The sequence below is a fragment of the Mandrillus leucophaeus genome, unplaced genomic scaffold, assembly GCF_000951045.1.
Source record: "Mandrillus leucophaeus isolate KB7577 unplaced genomic scaffold, Mleu.le_1.0 Scaffold140, whole genome shotgun sequence".
Taxonomy (NCBI): domain Eukaryota; kingdom Metazoa; phylum Chordata; class Mammalia; order Primates; family Cercopithecidae; genus Mandrillus; species Mandrillus leucophaeus.
The window spans coordinates 5,140,448-5,166,743 of record NW_012101366.1 but is presented as its reverse complement, the minus strand read 5'-3'; the positions used below and the strand labels follow the sequence as shown (position 1 = coordinate 5,166,743).

At 40.1% G+C, this 26,296-nt stretch overlaps 1 protein-coding gene across 1 annotated transcript in view; it reads left to right on the top strand.

The window, feature by feature from the left end:
• RAPGEF5 (Rap guanine nucleotide exchange factor (GEF) 5) overlaps positions 1–26,296 on the top strand; it is a 247,962-nt gene that overhangs the window by 161,196 nt on the left and 60,470 nt on the right. Inside the window, exons 10-11 of the mRNA XM_011973915.1 lie at positions 9,792–9,910; positions 10,370–10,458. Of these exons, the coding sequence (XP_011829305.1) occupies positions 9,792–9,910; positions 10,370–10,458 (208 nt within the window). The remainder of the gene's footprint in view (positions 1–9,791; positions 9,911–10,369; positions 10,459–26,296) is intronic.

Sequence of the window (26,296 nt, the reverse complement as noted above, 5' to 3'; positions counted from 1 at the left end):
GTAAGTGGCTCAGAGAATCTCAGTGGTTTCCTAGTTTGGCTGACCCTTCGCCTATTCCCTCGGGCCTTCTAACCAGGGTGAGTGGTTGTACCTCCGAGTCTCTGCAGAAGGAAATAACCACCATATCTGGAACAGAGGAGCAGCAGAAAGCAGTGGCATGCCAGCTGCCTCACTTCCGGTGACCATGACTGGCATCACACCTTGTTTGTCATTGCTGTGTTTTCTCCTGTGTATACCCCGGTCATGCCAACAACGAAGGATGCAACTGTGCCTTTGCAGATCATCAGTAACGCTGACCAAAGACCAAGCGCCCGTAGAGCATTAGCTGTCTCTTGACATTTTATGCTTAAAAATGTAAGAGTCAGACAACTGAACTTCCTTGTCCCCCTTCTTTTAGTTTTTGGTCTCTAGAGGTGTACACTTCTTGGTGAGTGAGATTTGGGGTGAGGTGAGTAACAGAAAAAAACAGGCCCACATGCCCATGAAAATGATCAATTTCATCATCCTTAGTCCTCCTCTGGCAGAGGGGCTTAGAACCTCCTTTTCTGCAGGTTCCGTGAGCTCTGTAGTTAACTCCTGTGATGCTCTCTGCCTCTCAGTAGCGCGTACAGCACCATAGGCAGTGGTTTGCATTGCAGTGGAAAAAATTTTATGATATCTGTGTGTGTTTTTAAAATTTGGATGATTTTGATATACACATACACATAAACAAAATCATAGCAAGACCCTGATACAAATTCAATTTTGTAATACTTCGGTGTTAGTATACATGGATGGCATACAGTTACAATATAGTTTGTGTATTTTTCTGCCCTCTATTTATTGAGGGCTTTCTCTGTGTCCAGTATTCAGTTGGGTCTATAAGGTGGGGATTATCCCGTTTCACAGGCAAGAAAGCTGATGCTCAGAGAGACCACCCAGCTAGTAAGTGGCAACTCTAGGATTTGAACCAGGTCTGTCTTCGCTTTGGTGGATATCAGTTTAATTTGATTCAGGCCGTAAGTTCTTTGAAGGGCTGCCATCATCTGAGTTTAAGTTTTGTGCTATTAAGAATTGGTTATTACCCATGAAATAGAGAGAAATTGACCATATCCCTGGCTTGCGGCTTGGTGGAAGGGTTCTTGGTAAGACGTGTAAATTGTTAAACAAATTAGATTTATCTAGTCATTGGTGATTGAACTGTAGTTGGGGTGGCAGGGGACTATGCTAGGCCTTCATTGTCTGTTTTAGTGCCTAAAAGTCCTGGAAAATGCATAATAACCTTATTTTTTAGATGATGCTTTAGAGTTTGGGGAGTATATTTTTATTATCCCAGAAGCACAGCTATTGGATGGCTGCTGGGATTTGGCTGTAGATAAGGCAAGCCCTGTAACCCATGTCCTCTCAGTATAGGTTGAGGCCTTGTCCGTAGCTGTGAACTCAACCATTCTTTGAGGACTGGCCTCTTCCTGGGTAAGAGCTGGCTCCAAAGACCCTGGAATCAGAATCAAGCTCCCTTTCTTCTGCCAGAGTGCTATGCCCATTACTCAGACTTAGCCTAGATCTGACTTTAGAGCTTTGGTTCCTGGCTACGGTGGACTAGATTTTGTCTTTCCGTTCTGCAGACGTCAGGCTTGAATTTTCCTTTTCTACCCAAGCCTGCCGCTTGGACTTAGTTCCTCTGAGACTAAACCTCTGCCTCTTTGCTTTTGCTGACCTCTCTGTCCTTGACCTTGAGCCATTCTGATTTACAGTATCTGTCCACTTATCCATCATTTGCCAGGCCATGCATTCATTTAACAGACATTGTTCTGGATGTAAAACCAAACCAACCCAGCCACTGTTCTCATGTAGCTGTCATCAGAGTAGAACTGGCCCTGCCATTTCTCCTCCCTCTTCTACCCTCCATCCCACTCCCAAATCTGGCCATCAGCCAAGAACTTTTATATTGGAACTAGAAACCTGCTGGAAAATATCTAATAAAATTTAAGCTTTTATGATAAACAGTAACACCTGTGTGATTGACTAACCACTCTCAAAGGTCACATGGGAAGTGTAGAGTGTGAAGCAAGCTGTAGAAGCTAAATTACAGTAAACTGATGTGGACACTAGACAAGAAAGACTGTTAAGATCATAAAGCATGTAGAAATTGGAATCAGTCAAGTAGGAAAATGCTAACACACCCTACCCTAAAGCTTTTAGATTTCTGAGCTGTTTTCTGGACAGCAGGATGATGAAATACATGACCAATATGGTGTAGTCTAAATTAATGAAAACTTAACACAAGCTTCTCTGGAAACTGTGAAATGTGAGGCATGCTGGGCTGTCTCTATTTGCATCCCTTTCTCCATTCTCACGTCTGCCCTGTGCTGGGACAGCGAGTCCTCACCACACACTGTGGAATGCGTCACCCTGGATTTCTTGTCCTCCTGCTCTGAATGGGATGTAGCTGGTGGGAAGCATCGGCAGGAGATCAGAGGGTGGAAGGAGAGAAAGGTCAGGATGTTCCTCCTCCCTCTGTCTAGCTTCCTCCAGCAGTTCTGGCAGTGACTGCAGCTCCTCCTTGGTAGCTTCTCATGTATGCCTCCAGCTCCCAAAGGGATCCAATACTTACCTTTACCTCCCCTTACCCCTTCCAGCCCAGGGCTAGTTGAGATCTCCCTCTTTTCTAGTCCTGGTTATCTCTCACCATTTTTGCTTAGTTTCATCAAACCTACCTACACAGCTGTAAATAGCCCCTTCATTAAACACTTTCAAAACCCTTGCTGAGTGTGCATTTTCCTGCCAGAATCCAGGATGATCTGTCAAGCTAATACAACATGTTGAAATATATTCCTAATAAAAAGACATTGACTTTATATTTCAAGATGCTACAGTCTATGTCCCATCTTTTCTGCTCTATTGTGCAGTAGGTTACTAGCTGAAATTGGCCCAGGGATCACATTGCTAGGCTTGCTCTGGTTTTAGGGTTATTAGACAAGTTGTTTTGTATGATGATACTCTTAGAGGCAATGAGATTTAATACATACAGTTTTCTCTAGTAGCCACAAAGTTTCTGTTTAGTCATGCATATTGGTTTTCTGTTGGAGTTTGGTCAAGTTCTGTAATAAATATATGTTTATTTTGATATCTATAAAAGTCAGACTTTACCTAGATTTTATAAATGTTGGGATGATGAATCCTATTAATCTTGTTTAGGCTTTCATTAGAGTTATTAATCTTAATATGTGTGGGATTAAAAAAAGGAAAGAACTAATTATCGTTATCTAAATACTCTCCTTCTGCCAGAGTATCTTGTACAAAGACGTATTTGTTAGGCCAGCTCCTTTGTGGTCGGGTGAGTCTAAGCGGCTCACCTTGACATACATCTGCTAACTTAATCTCTCTCTTAATCAGTTCTATCTTGCCAGCAATATTTTGACCTTTTTAAAAAACATCTGTTTACTTTTTTTTTCGTGAGAAAAAGAATCATGAGATACATTGTCAGCAAATTATCTAAGGGTTGTTCTCCAACAAAATTCTTTTTGGCTAGAGGAGATTTCTTTTTTTCAGATAAGTATTATAATCTGCTGTACCCACATTTATAGAACAGAAACAGATGTGGGTATTGATGGCTTGGTCAGCTAGGCTTTATGTGAATTTCCATAGTACAAGATGGGAAGAGATACCTAACTGCTAAATCATGTGCCTTCTTCCTATTTAGGAGAGCCAGCACTTTGGGCTTCTGTGAGAAAAGTGGAATCAAGATTAGTTTTGTAGAATCTTTGTGTTGGAAAGGGTGCAAAGTATAGCCCTGACTCTTGATCCAGAATCGTCTTCATTTGTTCTATGATATTGCTGATAGACTCTGCTTCAGCTTGAGGGACAGCTGGGTCCATCTCTGCTGTTAATACTTCTTTATATTGGTCCCCAAGCAGCCACTTTTATCTCATCACCCACTAGTGGAAAGTCACCTTTCTAGAACGTCATGAGTAATTCCAGGGCTTCCTCTCCCACAGGTTAGAGTGGCTCAGAGACTGGAAATAATCTGCTGCTACTTATCCTCCTGACCTCTTCTTTCTCGGACCTTCCAGCTACCCAAACTATACCTCTCAGGACGTACTTCTCAGAGCCCTTTGTGGCTCCCTGGGGCAGATTCATGTGTCCTCTGGCCAACAAATCTGTGTCCACAGACTCATCTCTGCCCAGTTCTTTTTTTTTTTTTTTTTTTTTTTTTTTTTGAGACGGAGTCTCGCTGTGTCGCCTAGGCTGGAGTGCAGTGGCCGGATCTCAGCTCATAGAATTGGGAACACAGTTCATGTTCTATTTTTTTTTTTTTTTTTTTTTTTTTTTTTCAATTTTAAGGTAAAACTTACATAACATAAAATTAGCCATTTTAAAGTCTATAATTCATGTCTACCCAGTTCTTGAGCCCATCAGGCCCGAGGCAGCTTATATACTGGGAGCCCCATCTCCACCAGCCTTAACCTGCATGTCTCAAGTTGCATAGACATAGGTGCCCACAAACACAGCCTTCCTCTAAAGCCAGTCTCTGCCGTGTTTAGCTCTGTTCCTGCTTTGGTCACTGATTCGGGTCTGGTCGACACTTCTTTTTCCCCTTGCTGGGTCTCGAGCACTGCCTGATCTGAGCTGGTTGAGCTATGGTCACACCACTGCACTCAGATCCTGCCAACTCTCTTCCTCTCTTAGAATGAAAGCCCTTGTAGGGCTTTCCCAAACCAGACAAGACATCCAGAACTAAAAACCGGCTATGCTAGAACTTTTGACTTTCACTTTGGCCTAGACCTCCCTGTTGCCCGACCCACCAACAGATTGCCCTGCACTGGCAGTCAGCTCGAGGGAAAGTGACATCTCCTTTGATAGTTGTCATCTATAATATAGAGCATTGGCCATCTTAGGGGACAACTGTGGTTCTGGTTAAGGGCACTGGCGTTGAGCCTGTCTGGGTTCAATCTCAGCTTCGCCATCTCTCTGCTCTGTGATCTTTCTTACTTAATCTCTGGGCTCCCGTCTCCATTTGTAAAATGGGAATTTTCATAGCATTAGTCTCATAAGATCATTATAGTGATTAGGTAAGGTAGTGGATCTTCAGCCCTTAGCTTTGCCTGCTGTATGGTAAGCCCTCAGTGTTAGTTGTCATAGATTTATCTGCCTGGTCATGGCTGATTCCTCCCCAGTTGCCTGTTCCTGGTAGTTATGTTTGTTGCATATGGCAGTGTTGTCTCCTTAGTTCTTCAGTTGTCATTACCTCTACCACTATGGAATAAAATTATGAGCTATTAATGGTCCAGTAACTGATAATTGCATGATGTTTTATACTTCACAAAATACTTATCATATATTATCTTAAGTAGTGGCCAAGGCTTGGTGCTGTCTCACATGAGCTACTCTCAGGCTAAGACCCCGAATTAGAGCAGGTCATTCTGATCTGATGTATATGTAACTCCTTGCCTAGCTTTGCCATTGTCCAATTTAACAAGCATGCCAGCTGTTCTTCTCAGCTTAACCCGGTCTATTTGAGTGCCTCAGCTAAGCTGATGGTCAGAATGCAAAGCAGGGCAGGCCAGTGCCCTGTGGAGTTTGATAACCACCAGCAGAGTTTGACGATCCCTCCTTAGGAAGAGAATCTCTCAGTAAAATGTCCCTTCTCTCTGGGCTCTATCACAATTCACCAATTGAAATGTGTTCTTAGAGATTTAAGGTGTTCTTTGGGAGACTGAGGTGGGCAGATTGCTTGAGCTCAGCCTAGGCAAGACCAGCCTAGGCAACATGGTGAAACCCCGTCTCTACAAAATAAAATAAAATATTAGCTGAGCCAGTGGTATGTGCGTGTAGTCCCAGGTACTCAAGAGGCTGAGGTGGGAGGATCACTTGAGCCCAAGATGCAGAGGTGGCAGTGAGTTGAGACTGTGCTCCTGCATTCCAGCCTGGGTGACAGATTGAGAATGTCCTCCCACCCCACCCCACCACCACCCCCGAAAAAAGAAAAAAGAGATTTAAAGTGTTGCTCTCTAAACCTCCACTTTAAAATGCAAATGCATTCATTCATCCTTTGTTTATAAACGTATTCAGTAAATGTTCATTGAGTGTGAAATGTCAAGACCTGGCTAACTATTGGGAATTCAAAGTAAAGAAGATAAGAGTACTTGCCCACAACTGAGCTTGGGCAAGGTGGGGACAGAAAGTGCATCAGTAAGTGCTCCTGAGAGTGCTGAATTAGAAGGATACATGTGGTGCTGTGAGGTCACACAGAAGGGCCAACAAGATCAACCTGAAGACCGGGGTCTTCCTGGAGGAGGTGATTCTTGAAGTGAATTTTGTGGGATAAATAAGTGTTAGGCCAAGAAAGTTGTGAGATGAAAAGAGGTATAACAAGCTATTGGCTACAAATGCCTTCCTATCAGTTAACATCTTCAGTTCATGTGTTCACAGACCTAAGGGCAAACAGCATTGGAACTCGTGCTACTGGTATGACTTCTTGAGTGTCATAGTGTCAAGCTAGATGATTCTCCGCGTTTGCCATCTGAAAGGTTCTCAGGTACTGCGTGCTTCAGACAGGTTTGATTTTGGAGGAGGAATGAGTCGCTTCAAACTGACTTCTTTCCTTTATAATGAAATTTCCAAGATGTAGTCTTCTCTTCCTCCTTGTTCACTCACAGTTTAACACATTTTCCCCACTCCTGACCTTAAGTGACCTCAGACTTACCATCTTTGTAAATGTTACAGTGTCAGGCAGGCGTTCCCCTGGGGTCTCCTGATACAGTGCTCTCCTGGCTCTCCTCCTGACTCATCTTGGTAGTGGTCTTCATGGTCTCTCTGTAAGTAGGCTCCCCCATGACTCGAATATTCTCCCACTTTACTTCTTCCCCTTACTGTGTTTTTAGCTCCTTTAATCGCCAGTGTTCATAGTTCTGCCTCTTTCCTGCTTCTCCCTAACAATCTCTTCCATTACCAAAGCTTAAATAATTCATAAATTTGTCTCTACCCTCGACCTTTGTCCAGAGGCCTGGTTCTTTATTTCTAACTGCTTGCTAAACATCTGTGGCAGGCAGGCTGTCTTAGTACGAAACGTCAGTGTTTAAAATCAGAAGCATCGGTCTCACCAGAGCCGCTCCTTCGTACACTTTCTCCCCTGTTTAATGGTATTTCCATTCTCTCAGTCACCCATAGTTATCTTTGACCGTCAGATCCCATGGATTCTACTTTTGCATTGTCTCTTGCATTTGGCCACATCTTAGGGTGCTCACCCAGTTATACTTATGTTGTCATTGAGCCTATTAACTTGTCAGTTAAGAGCAGGGTACTCGCCTCGCTCATCTTCACTTGCCACGTGGTGTCCAAAACAGTGCCTTATGCAAAGGAGGCAAGCCCTCACTATTTGTTGAATGAATGTCAATTAAGTGTTTTAATACTTTACCTGCATTTCATGAACTATTTGTCATTTAATATATTTTCTGTTATTAGTTCTCTTAATACTTTTAATCTTAACCAAGCAAGCACAAGAATAAAATTTCATACTCAGAACCTCAACTATGGTACTTCTGTTCTTTCTCAGGATGAGAAATTAGTTAAGCATGCATGGGTCAGGAAACATTAATTTACCTTTCCTTCTTGAGAGCCAGATGTAATATGTAGGATTATTACATTTTTATGGCAATTTTAGATAACATATTTCCCTTTGTACATTAATTTTTCTGCTTTTTCTCTTCCTTATTTTTAATAGGTCTTCAAAATGGAAAACTATCACAATGACATAGATGCTATTGATAGTACATCAATATGATTCAGCTCTTCCCCTGCCTGGCAGAGTGTGGCTGCTGTGCACATAGCCATGTAATACATATTAGTTACACAGGCATTAGAGAAGCCTTTCCCATCCATATGTATGTGCATGGCCTGTGGAAGTTAATAATGCCATATATCACATGCACATAGAATGTAAAACGTACTTCAGAATGACAGCAAGCTCATATAAAATGAGTATTGGCGCATGATTAAAGGAAACCAGGGAAATATTTTTGTCCTTTCAGAGAACAGAATTATTTGTTTGTTCTGTGTGTCTCAGCATCCCAGACCGTCATTCTGCCTTTTTGGTTTTTTGTTTTTTGTTTTTTTGGGGGGGCGGCATTGGTCAATATATGCATTTCTCAGCAGCCACCTTATTTCACTTCAGCCACATGGACAACAAAGGAACCCCTTTGGAGAAATGAAAGATAGCAATTACACATTGGTATTCATGTTACGGGAGTCCCACTGTCGTCCTCAGGGAGTTTAACAATGAATATCCAGCATTAATTGCCACAGTAACTGCATGCGTCTGACCTTGCTGAAATGTAATACATCAGTTTTACATAGTGAAATTATTTACCACTGAAAGATTAAAAAAGAATGATTATAAAATTATATTGCCGTTTAGAATGACACATATTTTTTGTTTTTAAGAAAATCCTGGAGGACTTAAATGATTAGCTTACTGCATTTTCTTAGGAATCAGAATACCAGGAGGTAAAGTCACAATTTTATCAGTGATTTGGCTGGCAATTAGGCAAGATTAGTGCCTTCCTATTCTTATGAAAGGTGAATAAAATACATTGACATCCCTGATTAGCCTGTAGAACTAATTAATAAGGCACAATGGATATTTTTTCTCTGTTGGGGGTGGGGTTATCCTCTTTTATATTTGTACCTGACGGTAGGTAGGTAGGATTTTCTGTCAGTAGGGGAAATGTGCTAGTAGCCCTGAGCACGTAGTGCCCTTTTTAAAGAGGTGACATCATCTTTAAGGTGAAATCTACTTACTATCAACTTTTATTCCTTTAATCTTTTGCTCAAATCCTCAGAAATAGGGAAGCTAGATTTTCTGACATGCATCTTACAGTTCCTTTTTCCCGGGCTACCATGCTTACTGGGTATTGCACACTGGGAGAATTTCACACTCAACACTCTGAAAGTGTTCATGGCTCCGAGTTGGAGGCCACCCTGCTGGGTCAGCAGCAAGCTGTCCTCTGTGACAGAGCCACGTCAGCGGGCCGCACTCGCTCTGGGCTGTGGAAGCTGTGTGTGCAGAAATGAATGATGGTTCAGCCGTCTCTCCTTTTTAAAAAGGGACTGAGGTGAAGAAAGTCTGTGCACTCATCCATGACATCCGAATTTCAGCCTAGATGAGATTCTAACTAGAGATCCATTTTGCTTGTATTCTGGCAAAACAAGTACATGATAAATTTGAAGGCCCTCTCAAGTCTGAAAAAAAATTGAACTGAATGATGGAGTGGGTCGTTTTTGTTTTTTTTTTCTTGCCTGCCTTTTAAAGTAAGTGTGTAAAGTAAATGAATATATGTATTGATTACGACTGTGGAATATGGCTTACTCATTGTCTTCATGTGTAAATAATGTATATTTTGTATGATTCAACTTTAATAGAGTGTTTAATAAACATCTGCCAGGTAAAAGAGAATATAGTACACATGTAATTAATATGTTGTGCTTTTTGAAACTTTGAATTTTGTAGTCTCTAAATTGTTTAGGTAGTTTTAAAAATAAACTCTGAATTCCACCTCCACTTTGTTTTCTATTTCCTTTAAAGTATGTATGTCTCTAATGTTGTAAGTTTTCATAGCATTTGAGCCTGGATACTTTAATATTAGAGGGAGATTTTTGACCAGACTCCTAATTTATTCTGAATCTTTAAAGAGATGATACTGTAAAGCAACTCTAGAAAATATAGCTTTAGTTAGCTCCTTCCCACCCCTGCCCCTTTTAATTTTCTCTCTCTTTTTCCTTCTCTCATCCATCATCCCTGTCCACAATTAAAGCAAGATGATGAAGTGACGACTGTTCAGGTTAAAGAGCAAGACCAGAGCGTCCTGGTGCTGAGGAAAGTGCAGTGCTGTGGCCCAGCCCCCACAGCTGGGAGCGCGGAGAGCCATTGGAGGTGAGAGTTTCCCTGCAGCCACAGAGGCACGCGCTCCCGTTTCCTTTTCCCTGCCTGCCTTCCCTTCCCTTGCTCCATCTCACTCGCTCTCTGCCTCCTCTACCCTCCCTCCCTCTCTTTTCTCTCCGCCTCTCCAGCGTTCTAGCTGACTGCAGAGCTCTTAGCAGCCAGATGGACTCAGTTCCCAGTGAAAGGACAGGGATGGCAAGATCTTTTAGCATTTAGGGGATGCCTTTGTTAGTAACCGTTCACAATGGGCAGCTCCCGGCTGAGGGTCTTTGACCCTCATTTGGAGAGGAAAGATTCCGCCGCGGCGCTCTCAGACCGAGAGCTGCCCTTGCCTACCTTCGATGTGCCTTATTTCAAATACATCGACGAGGAGGATGAGGACGATGAATGGAGCAGCCGCTCGCAGTCTTCCACCGAGGATGACTCAGTGGACTCTCTGCTCTCTGACAGATATGTGGTGGTGTCCGGGACCCCGGAGAAGATTTTGGAGCACCTTTTGAATGACTTGCACCTGGAAGAAGTCCAGGACAAAGAAACAGGTAAGGCTCTGAGTAGCTCATGCTTCCAGACTTACAGCGGCTGATGCCCTTGTCAGTACCCTCAGGGGCAAGGTTCCCACTGTTAGCTGAAACCGGGGTGGGGAGAAATAGCATATGCTTTGTGCGACTCATCCCTTGCCTTGTGCTGATTTGTTTAAATCCAGTAAATGGACACATGTAGATCCCAAGCAGTTTCCTGGGAAGTAGCTGTACAAAGAAAATGATATGAAGGCAGCTGTTCTTGTTTCTTTGGCAATTTTTCCCAAATCTCACCTAAAGGCAGTTGGCAAGAGACCAACATTCAATAGCAACATTCAATGGAAAGAAATACAAGGGGGAGGAGGGTTAGCAGGCGTTCACCTGGCATGTAGGCAGTGCTGAGCTGCAGGGAGCAGCCTCTGTGTTGAAATGTCAACAATTAATGCAACTACTCAGCAGCTACATGCTTAGTGGCAACTTCTGCCTTTTTCCAAGTGGTTTACAAACTGCCTGGTCAGAACAAGCCCTGAGGTGCAGACTGTGGTACTCCCAGCTCTTCAAAGCAGAAACTGTAATGCACTAAAACCTTACTGATCAGACTTCTTGTCTTTTAAATTTAATCTGAGAGTAGAACACTCACTTTGCTTTTCCACCCATGCACTTTTGGAAACACTACTATTCCACTTACAAAATGACTTATCGGTAACTTCCTTTATCTCAGAAGGCAGAGTACTTGCTTCTCTTAACCAGAATTGGTAATTTGTTCCATGCTGGAGCATTTATTCCAATGAATAGGCCTCTGACTGTAGCCTGCATTTTGCAACTTGATCCCTTAACTGAAATGCACTTTTTGCTCCTTCCATAGCACCTGTGAGACCCACAGTTTCCTTAGGTTTTTACCATGCAGGAAGGATTTTGAAATGACAGCTTAGGTGGGAACAAGAATTTCCTTGTGTCCCTGGAGTTTTGTCTGAACGTAAGTGATGTCTAGGTTTATATTGCGTTATAAATGACAATAAGAGAAACAAGAATGTGTGAAATACGTAAATGGGCAAAAAACAGTATCAAAATGACCTAATCATGTATCCTACAGTAAAATTATTGTGTGATTTTAAAATTCAGATAAATACCCTATTTTGCATATGTCTGAAGACAAAATCAATAGTTGTCATTTATATACACTAAACAAACAACTAAAAGAAAAATATATTCTCTTGGCATTTGCTGGGTTGATTTTGTATGTCTATTGATTAATATTTTGTGCGTTTGAGCGCTATTCCCATGTTCTGCTTCATCAGATATAATCATCATGGAAGGTGGGTCTAATTTTCAGTCTACTGATTACCAGACTGCTTTACACAGGTGTTTTGAGCTAGAATACAGACAAATGATGTGTCATGGAAAAGACACTTTAGTAGGGGTTTGGAAAGATTGAATACTTTGTTCTTCTTAATAACACTACAGTTCTGTAGTGCAAGACTTTGTGTCTGGGTTACATTAGTAAGCAGGGAAATTATTATAACCTGCCCAGGCCTAGCTTGATTTGTTTTTCTTTTTAATTGTCTTGAGTTTGTGTTCTCTTTGCTTTTGAGAAAATGGCTCAGGTGCTCACAGGTTCCCACTACTTAACACTGAGAATGACAAATCACTCTTATTATTGTTGCTAATGTCAGAATTTGCCTCCTATTGGGAAATATAGTGATTTGCATCCTGTCTAGTGACTTATTCTTGCTTTCTTCTCAGTTATACCAACCCTTGGATCATGTATGTCACTTCTGCCATGTGCTCACAAAGCCAAGAGGACCAGGACTTCATGGCTTAACTCTCCTAGCACCAACCTAAGTGGAGAAGAAGGGGTTGGTTGGGGTCACCTCACCTAATTCCTGCTCATTTCCTTAGAGTTTGGGGGAAGGACACACATGAAACGTTAGAGTTTTGCGGAGACATCTGAGTGGCAAAAGTGGTAACAACTTTCACCAAAGAAAGATTTTATGAAAATGGAAAAGTCAACTTTGGAGAAAATGATTAATGTGTGTATAAAAGAGATGCCTAAGTGGAAGTCAGTGTAGCTCTTCCAAACTTCAAGAACGACAGTTGGAGAAAACACAACAGAAAAGCCACCACGTGGTTTCTGTTAATAAGATTATAAGAAATATAATAAATATAAAATAAATGTGTGCAAATTGAAGAAAAGGAGATATTAATAGCTCAAATACTAAGTGAATCAGGTATTTAAAGTAACAGGACCCCTTGTTGCTGACAAAGGTGAATTCTAGTTCTTTATCTCGGTCAGGTAAGCAACCCTCATTATCAAAGGCCGGGGTGTGCAGGAGCTGAAGAGAGTTGCATAAACCATATGGAGGACAGATGGAGGAAAATGAGAAGGGGCTGCAATAAAAGTACACAGCAGCATTTTTATGTTCGTGAGCGCCCCTTTTAGGGAGATGGAGCCATCTGGGGCCGCGTGCAGCCATATGGTGGCCCTCCGCATGGCCCAATAGCAGTGAGGAGGAGAGGGTCCATGGGAGACAAGAAATGGTCCTGGAGACTGAGATGAGCCTGTTCTGGATTCTTAATTTTTGGACCCACCAGAGGCTGGGGAGTATAACTGAACAAGAGATGTGAGTAATTTCTCATCCCTTTCCCACAGAAGTCACTAATTTGTGAAAATGTAGGTGCAGGACCCAATAGAGGAGGCCCTCTGTGCTCCCATAGGACAAGTGGAAGTGATCACTGATTGATGTTAACATACGACTAAAGTTTACTCCATTGAATATAGCAGGGAGGAGAATGCCAGGGCTATTAAAATAAGGCTTTTCTGTTGTTTCTGGACTCAAGAATAGAATAGGAAACAACTGGCCGGGTGCAGTGGCTCAAGCCTGTAATCCCAGCACTTTAGGAGGCCGAAATGGGTGGATCACAAGGTCAGGAGATCGAGACCATCCTGGCTAACACGGTGAAACCCTGTCTCTACTAAAAAAATACAAAAAACTAGCCGGGCGAGGTGGCGGGCGCCTGTAGTCCCAGCTACTCAGGAGGCTGAGGCAGGAGAATGGCCTAAACCCGGGAGACGGAGCTTGCAGTGAGCTGAGATCCGGCCACTGCACTCCAGCCTGGGCGACAGAGTGAGACTCTGTCTCAAAAAAAAAAAGAATAGGAAACAACTAAACAATTCATATAGTATTCTATCAGCAAATCAAGCTTTTTAAAGGAAAAATAATTCTAGAGATGAAAGCAACCTACTAATGATTTTCCTAAATGAGTTGACTCATGCACACCTACTATATCTATTTTCATAATCCCTCAAGTACATAGGCTTCCTCCTTGGTAGTGAAAGGAACAAGAAGTCATCCAGTGATATCTGTGGAATGAAGGAATGCATGAGTGAATGAGTGAATTTCTTTCTTTTTTTTTTTTTTTGAGATGGAGTCTCTCTGTCACCCAGCTGGAGTGCAATGGTATGATCTTGGCTCACTGCAACCTCTGTCTCTGGGGTTCAAGCGATTCTCCTGCCTCAACCTCCAGAGTAGCTGGGATTATAGGGGCCCACGACCACGCCCTGCTAATTTTTGTATTTTTGGTAGGGACAGAGTTTCACCATGTTGGTCAGGCTGGTCTTGAACTCCTGACCTTGTGATCTGCCTGCCTCGGCCTCCCAAAGTGCTGGAATTACAGGCATCAGCCACCGTGCTTGGCCGAGTGAATTTCCTAAACTCTTAAAGAGAAGATCAATGGGAAGTGCTGATAAGAAACAAGCAAACTGACCAGGCATTTGGGTCTTTATTTGCAGCCAGTTTTGAAATGTTCATTCATCTGTGACAAGATCACTTTTTATTTACTAAGTTAGCAGTAACACTCCCTGAGAGCAAGCAGGAATGAAATTCATTGTCATCTAAATTTTTCAACATTTCTTCTTTTGTCCGATAGTTCTTCATTGTTTAAAGTAGGAAAACTGAGTCTGGTAACTAGATATTTGTGAACCTGGACAGTGATTGAAGCTGTTTTCAAAGATTTCCTTTTTTCTCCCCCAAGGTTCAGGTTTTGCCTTGAAATATTTTGAAGTGTTAGAGGAAAATCAAGTTGTTTTTGGAGCTTTATCTTTTCCCAGAAATGGGGCAAACATCACTGGGCATGAGATTTACATGAGAGAATTACAAGGAAGGCAAGAAAGAAAAAGAAACAAGGAGCAGTGAGTTAGAGGAGTTGGAGGGATGGGGGAGCAAGTTTGGGCCCAGCCAGTCCTGCTCTGTTGTGGTCCTGCTAGTGACTGTACCTAGTTAACCCTTTCTCCTGCCTAGAGAGGATAAAGTGTGTTTTGCTTACAGATACTTCTGTAGTGAATGATGATTTCTGTTTCAAAGCAGGGGGAAAACTGTGGATTATATGGAGAAACCCCTTCTTATTGATTTTTCTTTCTGAATCTATGTTATGACAGGTCTACCTTAGGGAAAACATAGGAAATATGTTATTTCCCATTTCCTTATTCATCTTTTTGAAGAAAATGTACTTATGATTACAGGTTTCCAAGAAAAAAAAAAAGCCAACAGAGAATAGAATAGTAGGAATAGGTAAAGCCTACCAGCTGATTCTCATTAGGCCTGACCTGATTTCTTTTAGGTATGGCTGCTTTTTTTTTTTTTTTTTAAATTTCATGAGGTTATCATTCAGTATATTCTGTTAACATGCCTCTGTGTGGAAATGTCTATACAACCCGCCTTGATTCTTTCAGAGATACCTCAGTGTTGGGGGGTTGGTGTTTAGCAGCACATAGTAGGTTGAGCATGTGATTGAAGGAGTGAGTTCGTTACTGTTCTAAAGAGGAAACAACCTCTGTGAAAGTGCCTATTTTGTATTATAGGAGTGTCTCACTCAACTGATACAGTCCAGAAGCTCTTGATGGTCAACCTAGTGACTTTTATTTTTTTATTTTTATTTTTTTTTTGAGACGGAGTCTCACTCTGTCACCAGGCTGGAGTGCAGTGGCACTATCTCGGCTCGCTGCAACCTCCACCTCCCAAGTTCAAGTGATTCTCCTGCCTCAGCCTCCCGAGTAGCTGGGACTACAGGTGTGAACCACCACGCCCGGCTAATTTTTGTATTTTCGGTGGAGGCGGGGTTTCACCATGTTAGCCAGGATGGTCTCAATCTCTCGACCTCGTGATCCACCCGCCTCGGCCTCTCAAAGTGCTGGGATTACAGATGTGAGCCACTGCGCCCGGCTGTGATGTTTTTTAAGCATTGCACTGAGAAAACATTGAGTAAAGCGAGGGCAGGTACCTCAATTTCTATTAACTTTTTAATTTTGTCTCCTGCCAACACCAAGCTCATGATAATCCTTTGATATTTAATTATGTAATTTTCATGGAGGAAAATTAAGAATATCTTTCTTCTTCTCCTTGGAAAGATGGAAGACAATGTAAGTGAACTTATTCCTTGCTTACCTTACCTTTTAGCATTCCTGGAATGATGCTGGGTGCCTCTATTCCAGGCTTTCTTTCCCAGGTTGCCAGACCATAATAACCCTGTAGCAGCATGTCTTTTGCAGTACTAAAACTTTTTGAGGGTAGGTAAATATTTAGATGGCAGTAAGTCTTTTCATGATTTTGTACAATTGTACATGTACATGGAATTATCTTGTATTTATATCTTTTTATTTCTGTAAGGTCATGTAATAAACAGACCAGTGTAGCTTATCTGTAGCTGCACATTAGCAGCACCTGGGATGCTTTTAACAAAACAGCAATGTCCTGAGATCCTAATTCCGTTGGGCTGAGTTGGGGCCTAGGCCTTAAGGCCTTTAAAAGTTCCCCAGGTGATGCAATCTGCAGCCAAATTGAAAGCCACTGAAATAGAACATTGTCTCACTTCCACGCTTTGAAAGACCAATTCCAGGTTTCTAATGGTTATAGATATACAGAGAATTGGGAACTTCTTTCCCGCTTTCCAACTCCTCTGACAGGACTGTGTGTTCAGCCTCATGTCCGCTGGCCCCTGCCCTGGAGTTCTGCAGCCTGAGAAGTTCATAACTGACAAACTTACACTGCCAGTCCATGCATTAAAGTGGTTTTGGATAAAAGGACACCGTCAGAGGGGACAGAGGTACCGGACACACAAAATGTTTGGTTTTTCATCTCTTGGAATGAGAAGATGTGACTATAGTGAACAAAAACCATTTGGATTTTTGTGGGTTGTGTCACACGACACAAATTCCTGGGTGGTCCTTAGGTGTCACAGCCAAGAATGCTTCTGAGAGAAATCATGTTTTAAGAAAGGAGAAAATGCACATAGCAGAGTAGAAAGGTTACTAAAATGAGATTCTAAAGTCTTGAGTACCAGATCTGGGCTCCATTAAAAAAACAGCCAGAGACTTTGAGCAATTAATAAATGAAATGATCTCTGAAGTATCTTTCATCACTAAAACCCTTTGATTCAAAGGGATCTATATTTTCTTTCCTTGCAAAATATGTTACAGAACCATAGAATTTTAGATGGGAGGGAGACCTGAGAATTCGTGTAGGTGACCTCCAAAGTCATTTTATGCTGGAAACACCTCGTGCAGCCCTTGCACGAGGGCTTAGGAAATTTGGTCTAATTTCATATTACTGCTACTTTTCTTCAGCCTCATAGAGCTGTTAGAATGTTGACAGGGTATTAAGCTTAGACTCTAAGGCTGACTGGCCATACCTGGTGATGATTTAACTGTGTTTTTATATAACCTTGTCCAATGGGAAACTTTTTAAGTTCCTTTGAGAAATTATGCCATAACATTTCTAAAGAATAGGTTTGATTTATCACCCTACTACTAAATTCCATTTGCAGAGTTTTATTACCAAGCCATTTTGGGATATTCAGAAATAGTGTTGCAGGAGAAAAGCAGCAGTTTTCCCTCAGTGATGAAATATATTACATCATATCTCTTCCACTAGCCATTTCCCTGCAATTCCTTAACTTTTAGCTTTATACACTGCTTCTATAAAAAATGTAACAGTGCATTTTTAGTTATTCAGTTTCTGCATGCACCTGAATGAATACATTAGAAAAATTTAGTTCCTTTATTTATTTAATTCCTTTAAATATCTTTGACCTCCAATTGCATAGGCATTGTTCTAAATGCCAGGGATACAAAATAGACAAACTACTTACCCTCCTGAAGGCTTATATTCTATTGGAGGGAATCAGACAATAAACAAAATAAGTAAGAAAATATTGTATATTAGATGATGGGTTGCTAAATAGCCAATATCATTATAGGCACATATTTGGGATAACTATATCCATGTCTTTAAAAATAAAAAAGCTGGAGGATATTTTAATGTATTTAAAGTATTTTAAGAATTAATGTGAAACCTCTAGTCAAATGCAACAAATTTCAGAATCAAAAGAAACACAATTGAAATTTTAAAAATAACAGAAAATAAATTTGAAGTATGTATATGTATCCCCAGATGGTAAATCACTATTGTTAGAACCCATAGAATCTACATTTGTGGAAATGTTTGATAAGGATATCAGCCTTTTACCATCTTAAACTGTGAAGATCGCTTTATCCAAGGCAAATAACTGGACTGGGCTGTTACTTAGTCTTTTTCAGCTTTTTGAAACTGTCACTTTAAAATCTTAGATTAAGCACTTTGGGAGCCCAAGGTGGGTGGATGACGTGAGGTCAGGGGTTTGAGACCAGCCTGGCCAAGATAGTAAAACCCCGCCTCTATTAAAAATACAAAAATTAGCCAGAAGTGGTGGCGCTGAGGCATGAGAATTGCTTGAATGCTAGAGGGGGAGGTTTCAGTGAGCTGAGATTGCACCACTGCAGTACAGCCTGGGCGACAGAGTGAGACTCTGTCTCAAAAAAAAAAAAAAAAATTAAGATTAATTTGTTTGCATACATGCTAATAAAAACAAAATCAATGAAAGACTGAATTCATTAGCACAAACTCCAGCTGCCCTGGGTGTGCGTCAGATGCAGATGAAGAGTACCACTGTTTGGTAAGGACTTGTTTTTCCAGATAAAGCAAACACTTGAAACAGCTGTCCACAGTGACAGTACAAATCCCCAAAATGGTGTCAAGAGAGAAAAAGTGCTCAAGTTAGAATATGATTTCTGTTCTACTTTATAATGTGTGTGCTGTGGTTTTGTTTTGTTTTGGTTTGGATTTTGGTAGTTCCTTGAGCTTCTCTCCTAATTACTGATACGGAGAATGTAATGTATGGTATTTGTTGACCATAATCGAAGCATTGGAAGGCTTTATAAATTAGTGTTGACAAAGTGATGAGATAATTAGAATTGTATAGAAATTTTCTCAGTTATTTCAGTTATAAAAGCAGAGGCTTTAGGCCACATGACATTTGAGAACCCTTCTAGCTATGAGAACCAGGTTCAAAGATTACTCCAGACATCAATTTATTTATTCAAACCTTGTTCCATTAGATGGATCCTTGTGCAAGATAATTATCCCCCTTTGATGGACATAGAAGCCAAGATAGAAGTTAATTCAGTTGCTTCAGTGATGGAGCTACCATTTGAATCGGGAAATGAGCCCAAATATATTCCGAGTTTTATCCCAAAGATTATTTTTGCTAGAGACTGGAATCATGGATGAAAAGCATAATTGAAGTAAAAATCTACCATTCAACTCAAGCTTTAAGCCCCAAATCAGGTGCTTCAGTACCCACTTAAGGGCGTTCTAATCTCCAGCACAAAGACCTGCTTCTTGAATTCCAGCTGTGAGCAGAATGGCCACTGGGTGAGCTAACTGCTTCAAAAAGGTTGAGAGAGAGAGAGAGAGAGAAAGAGGTCCTAGTTCCAGCTGACACTGTATCAGACTACTCACAAGAGAAGTGATTAAAAATTAAATTTTGACTGTGGATTTCATTTGAGGTGCTCATCTTCTGGGTTAATCTATTCTCACCACCTTTGAACATGCAATATTATGTATGATAACAAGGGAATTGATGCTTTTACACTGCCAGTAGATTGTGGGTTAATTAATACCCTTGTTGTTAATGAAGCAAGGTGAAGTGAAGTGAGACCCAGCCGAAGCATAAGATCATTAACATACACTGATTAATAATGGAAATGTGGAAGTTTTCATTACAACACAACCAATGGGCAAAGGAAGATATTTAATGGGTAAGGATATATTTGATATGAGTATAGCAGACCTTTCAGGGAAACAGTCTTGATTTAGAATGAGAATGGATCATTGGAATGCATTTTTTTTAATTGAATCATTTTCAGGTTTATACCACATTTGAGCTGTAGTTTATAATCTGAATTTTAATTTTATAAACAATTTCAGCATGTAAGGTTATGCAAATGTTACAGTTTTCCAAATAAGAAAGTACTCAGAAAAATGTAGACTAGTTTATTCAATGATTACCTGATATTTCTAGTGAACTATGTGGAGAGATGAACACTTTCATTACACCTTTACTTTTATGATTTGCTTTCATCCTCCACCCTTATTTATTCTGTGTCCACTGTTGGAATTTACTACAATAAATGCATAGGCGTGTATGTGTATATTTATTTATAAAGTAGAAAATAAGACATTGGGTAACTAAACTTGTCATATTTAATTAAAGGGAAACTACAGTTGGCTTCGCAGATGTGGCTTTTGCCACAGAAGGTTGACCATTTTACAGCAGACTTTGTCAAGGGAAAGGTCAAGTGGAAGTCTAGAGCATGCTAAACAAACCAAAGTATTATAGGGTTCTAGGAAATTAATTTCAAGAGGATCTGAAGATAGGGAATGGAAAAAGGAGTACATGAGGGGGAAAGAATGACCTTAGAAATTAGATCCTTAGCTTCCAGTCTATAAGAATTGTGGAAAACGTGGGCATCTTAACAGTTTATGGACTTTCTTCTTTAAATACTTTGAAGGAAAATGTCAACCACTTTCAGACAGGTTAGAGTGGAGGTTTTGTCCTAGAGGCTGAAAGTGAGATAATCTGGAGGTTTCCTGCACACTATGTTCTATCTAAATGACATATGCATGTGACTGCTTACTTCCTCGAAGTCAGTTTCAGTGCCGACCTCAACCCCCGAACCCCGATTTTCCTGTGTAAACTGCAGCCAGCATGGAAGATGGAGAAGTCAGTGGACTTTCTACTTCATTCATATTTGCATATTTTGTTTTCTTTTTATCCTTTATTTACATTTATTTGCTTCACCTGAAATACTTTCCCTCTACCTCAAATGCCCAACTTGACACTCATCTTTTTAGCTAGACTTCCATGGAGAACTTTAGTTCTTTCTTTGTAGTTAATTTCTAATTTTCTAGAACAACTGGAGGATAAATTATTACAAGTGATAAAAGATTCTACTCTACTGAGAGTTGCCCTAGTATGTACAGAAATTGTCAAGTTTCAGAGAATCAAAATATATAAAATTACAATCTATTTTTAAACATAATTTTTTTTTTTTTTTTTTGTGATGGAGTCTCACTCTGTTACCCAGGCTGGTTTTTTTTTTTTTTTTTTTGTGATGGAGTCTCACTCTGTTACCCAGGCTGGAGTGCAGTGGCACCATCTCGACTCACTGCAACCTCTCCCTGCCGGGTTCAAGAGATTCTCCTACCTCAGCCTCTCGAGTAGCTGGTACTACAGGCGTGTGCCACCATGCCTAATTTTTGTATTTTTACTAGAGACAGGGTTTCACTGTGTTGGCCAGACTGGTCTCAAGCTCCTGACTTCAGATAATTCACCCGCCTCGGCCTCCCAAAATGCTGGGATTACAGGCGTGAGCCACTGCTCCCGGCCTCAAATATAAAATCTAGTGGCAAACTATGAGGACCTAATAATAGTCCTTGCTTTTATTGTTATATGGATAAGATATTGGCTTACATCTGTATAATCTCTTTGACATAGGATGAAGGCTGCATTTGAAACATAAATCCTCAATATAACTTGTTTTTCCTCATAAAAATAAATTTGAGATAGATAACACCTTGTTTAATATTCTCTTGATACCCTGTCTCCCTAATAGGTACCCTTTAAGGAACAAGGCTACATATATTACTTTTCTATTTCTTCGCAAAAATAATTTCTACAGCTTCATTTCCCAGTTCGGTTAGTGCTAACTGGGGTTTTATTTCTTTTGAAAGGAAATTTCTGTTCTAAAACCTTTAAAAACACGTAAATTGCCATATTTTCTCAGTAAGTTTTGTGTCTCTGGGCATATTTAATATTGCACTTTAGTAGAAACGCATGTGGTTTTGTTAGTGTCTGGCTGTATTTCCAGGAACCTGTTTAAATGTGTAATTTAGGTGGGGGCATTTCTGGAGCAGCAAATTGAAGGGAACAAGAGATACTGAAATTCATGAAGACAAGATATTGTGTCAGTTGTGGGTTTGACAACCTAGTAATTTTAGCAAAATGATAGTTTCACTCTAACATCGGCAGCTGAAATTACTTGAAACTGTGTTTAAGACAATGTCAACGGTTGAAAAACCTCTGTCTCCTTCTTTCTCTTTCTGTGTTTCTCTCTCTCGGAGATCTTGTGTCATGTCCCCAGACGGTTGTTGGATTTAAAGTGAGATAATCAGATGTCCTTGTCTGAATTTTAAAATGTTTATGACATCTTCCTCAAGTAAAATTTAGCATTCTATCAGGAAATGGGGGAACAAAGTGTTTTTTTTTGTAAGAGTGTGTACTTCAGATAGTCGTATAAAGTGTGAGGAAGGAGTATTAGTGGATGGCAATTTGTTGATTACAATCACTGCATGTTAATCTCTCACAGCATGTTTCAATCAATTATTGCTTCATTGAAAGGGTGTAATGTCATAGAATTGCTCTAACTGACAAGCCCGTATCTAAAAGAGATATTCTTTGTGTGGGAGAATGTTTGCCTTTAACCTACCTATAATTGAGCTTCTCTTCATTTTTCCTATCAGCCTTTTGGCACTATAACCTTCCCCTCCCATTTCCCATTATCCTCATTTTCTGCCTCAGGCTTTCTTACTCTACGATTGAAACCTTTTCTTTCATTCAGTTTGCCGCTTTTTTGCCTTGTACTTAAAGCTGCTACTTGGCTGGCAGTCCTTCCCTTGAATCTCGAAAACAAATATGAAATTAGAACTGTTAAATATGGGTGAACAGAAACGTGGAAAACTAAACAATACCAACAAAAATCCCAGAACATCTTGTCATAATCTACATAGTGACAGAAAATAATTTTCAGAACAATTCTCTAGCCTTTTCTACTTCAGACTTGCCATTCTTGTCTAGCATTTAGGATATTTGGTGAATCTTCTAACTTTGAAATATTGTAATCCTTTAAATGAGCTTCATTTAGTGGGAACATGAAAAGTACAATTTAAAATTCTCCATCGCATACCTGGCTGGATATTGCCACCTAAATTCTCAGTCTAAAAATGAATATAGTTTTGGATGAATGGGTATATGTAAGCTTCTGCTATTTTTTTTTTCTTGTTCTATCCCTTTCAATATTCTTCACCTGTTATGAAGAAGAATTTATGTAGTACTGACAGCAAAGGAGCTTTTTCCCCCTAAGTTTTCTCTAAGTTTTCTTTGAGTCTTGCTTGATAATCACATATTTTCTTTTGTGTAGCAGCTTACAGATCTTAAGTCTACTGTCATGTCTTGTGTTTTGTTAAGAAAAAAAAGAACAGAGTAATCTTTTCATCCTAATTTTGGATCTACTTCTCAGAGTTGGATATTTAAAATGTGACCTTTGAAGTCTTGATTCAGTTTGATCTGTGTTTGAAGGCATTGCAAGCCATTTTCATTTACTGATGGCTTCTGTAGAACAATTTTAGTTAACCCATGTTCTGCCAATGCTGATTGGCATAGTGTGCGTATCTCAGAATTATTATGACAATTTGCACTGTTTGATAGTCTCCCAGGGCAGATGTTTGTTCTTCCAAACAAACCAACAAACAAACATCCAAGGCAATGTGTCTTCGTCAACACGTTCTAAAAGTCCACAGTAGTGAGATCAGGATGAATTAACAATACTTAACACTCCTTGAATGTACCTTTCCTACTTCTGATAATTGAGAAAATTGAGAACTAGATCATTTGCGTATCATGTACTTGAGCTTCTGAAAATTTTCAGTGTATATGTGTTATTTGTGAGTAGTCACAGCTTTATATAACAGAAAAGCTCTAGTGATGGTTTAAACATGGTATAAATGTATTTCTGTCTCATGTGAAAATAAGTATGGAGAAATACAGTCCACAGCTGATAAGGCCACTCTAATGTCAGTCAGTCTTGAGATTCCTTATCTGAACTTGATTTCCTGGGCCCTCATGGACACTAGCATAACTGTCCAGGCAGCAGGATGAAGAAAGTCATGAAGAGCACACTTGTCCATCACACATGGCTTCTGCTTTTACCTCATGGACCAAAACTTAGTCTTGTGGCCACATCTAGCTGCAAGTGAAGCTGGCAAATATATTGTATATTGTTTTGTTCCATCTTTAAAATATCAGGAGAACAAAATGCCCAGGAAAAGAAAAAATCAAAGTTTGATTCCCAAAGAAGGGGCAAATGACATGTAATTTTGTAAATGGAAGCTTATGTTAGTTTGTTTTGATACTGTAGACCCAATGCCATAATTATATATTTGTTTCTTCAAAGAAATATGGACATACTATGGTTTAATGCATTGTATAATTGTCACGGGAAAGGGGTCCTGATATCTCACACAAGAAGTAATTCAAGGCAAAGCCATAAAGTGAAAGCAAGTTTATTAGAGAAGTAAAGAAACCAAAGAATGGCTACTCCATAGGCAGAGCAGCAGCTTGAGCTACTGGACTGAGGATACTTATAGTTATTTCTTGATTATATGATAAACAAGGGGTGGGTTATTCATGAGCTTTTCTGGGACTCAAGGTTCCTCCCCTTTTTAGAACATATACGGTAACTTCCTGATTGTTGCCATGGCATTTGTAAATTGTCATAGTGCTGGTGGGAGTGTCTTTTAGCATGCGATTATATTACAATTAGCATATGACAAGCAGTGAGAACGACTAGAGGTTACTTTTGTCACTATCTTGGTTTTGGTGGGATTTGGCTGGCTTGTTTACCACATGTTGTTTTATCAGCAAGATCTTTGTGACCTGTACCTTGTACAGACCTCCTATCTCACCCTGTGATTTAGGATGCCTTAACCTTCTGAGAATGCAGCCCAGTAGGTATCAGCCTTATTTTACCCAGCTCCTATTCAAGATGGAGTCACTCTGGCTCAAATGCCTCTGACATAATCTTTTTTTTTAAAGCCTGTAAAGTGGTTTGGATTATCTCTTATATCCTCCTCAAGAAGTGAATATTTAGAATAATCTTATATATGCTTAGCATGCAAGGTTTAGTTAGCTTTAAGTACTTTTCTCATGTCTGATTTGAGCTATTGATTTCATGTTTGAGAATTATACGTCATTCACTCTCAAATTCTTCCTAGTCATTGTTAGAAACATTTTTCATATAAGAAATTAAACATGAACTAAGAAATATTCCATATATTATGGCTTGGAAGTTAAACAATGGCACAAATTAAATTTGTGTTTATAAGAGTAGATTTTAGTATCTAATTATATATAATATTCTATTATTGTGACATAATAAATACATACTTGGTCTCTACCACTGGTACGGAGCTCTTAAAACTATGGAATTTCGTGGGTGATAGAGGTGATAGGAGCATCTTTTGTTTTAGTATTTGGTTTTAATCCCTTATTCCTAACACAAGAGTTTCTAAGACCTTTGGAATCTCTAGAGTGATAGGAGAATCTTTTTGTTTGCTAATATGATGACTGGTGGCTGGGGTCCCTAGGTAGCTTCAGGATGAGAGCTGGTTGCCAGAAAGACAAGGCATGACTAGAGAGATGGAACTTTTGGTCCCAACCCTCAACCTCTGGGGAGGGGAGGGAGATGGAGATTGACTTAATCGCCAGTAGTCCATGATTTAATCAATCATGCCTACCTAATGAAGCTTCTGTAAAAACTCTAAACAATGCAATTCAGAGAGCTCCCAGGTCGGTGAACATATCCATGTGCCATAAAGATAGTGCACCCAAACCCCACAGAAACAGAGGCTTCTGTGCTCAGGACTTTTTTAGAACTCATGTTGTGTAACTATTTTTCACCTGACCATTCATCTTCATCTCCTTTGTAAGAAAACAGTAAATGTAAGTAATGTTTCCCTGAGTTTAGTGAGCCCTTAACAGGCAATTATCAGACCACAGAGGGTGGGTGTGAGAACCCTGATATACAACCCATTAGTCAGAAGTACAGGTGACAACCTGAGATTTGTGATTGGCATCTAAAGTGGGATGCAGTCTTGTGGGATTGAGCCCCTAGTCTGTGAGGTCTGTGCTATCTCCAGGTAGTGTCAGAACTGAATTAGAGGAAACTTAGTTGATGTGTTGAGTAGAAAAATGTTTTTTTCAGTATAATCTTTCATATAGAGAATTTATCTAGAAAGGAGGGAAGAATTTTATGATTTGGCCTTTTGCAAACAATTTTTTTTAGTTTTGGCCTTTATATTTCGATTTTTTAAAATATAAATATCTATAATTGGCCAATCTTAAAAGCATTGTGAATTTGTGGACCATTTCAATCCTTCCATGTGATTGTCAGTTCTACCTTTTGAAAAGCAAATTGGCTGATCTCATATCTATTTGCTATGGCCAGGTGTCCACTAAAAAAAAATAAAGTAAAATTTGAGTAGGAATAAAGGAACTCTAGCATCCTGGCACTTAGAAAACAACTTTATAGGGGCATCTTTGGTGATTTAAGATCAATAAAAGACCACCTTCTTGTGTCTATGACTCTACTCCCCCTTCCAAACCTGGAGATTCTGTTACTTTCCTGCATTTTCTTTTCCCATAAACCAGA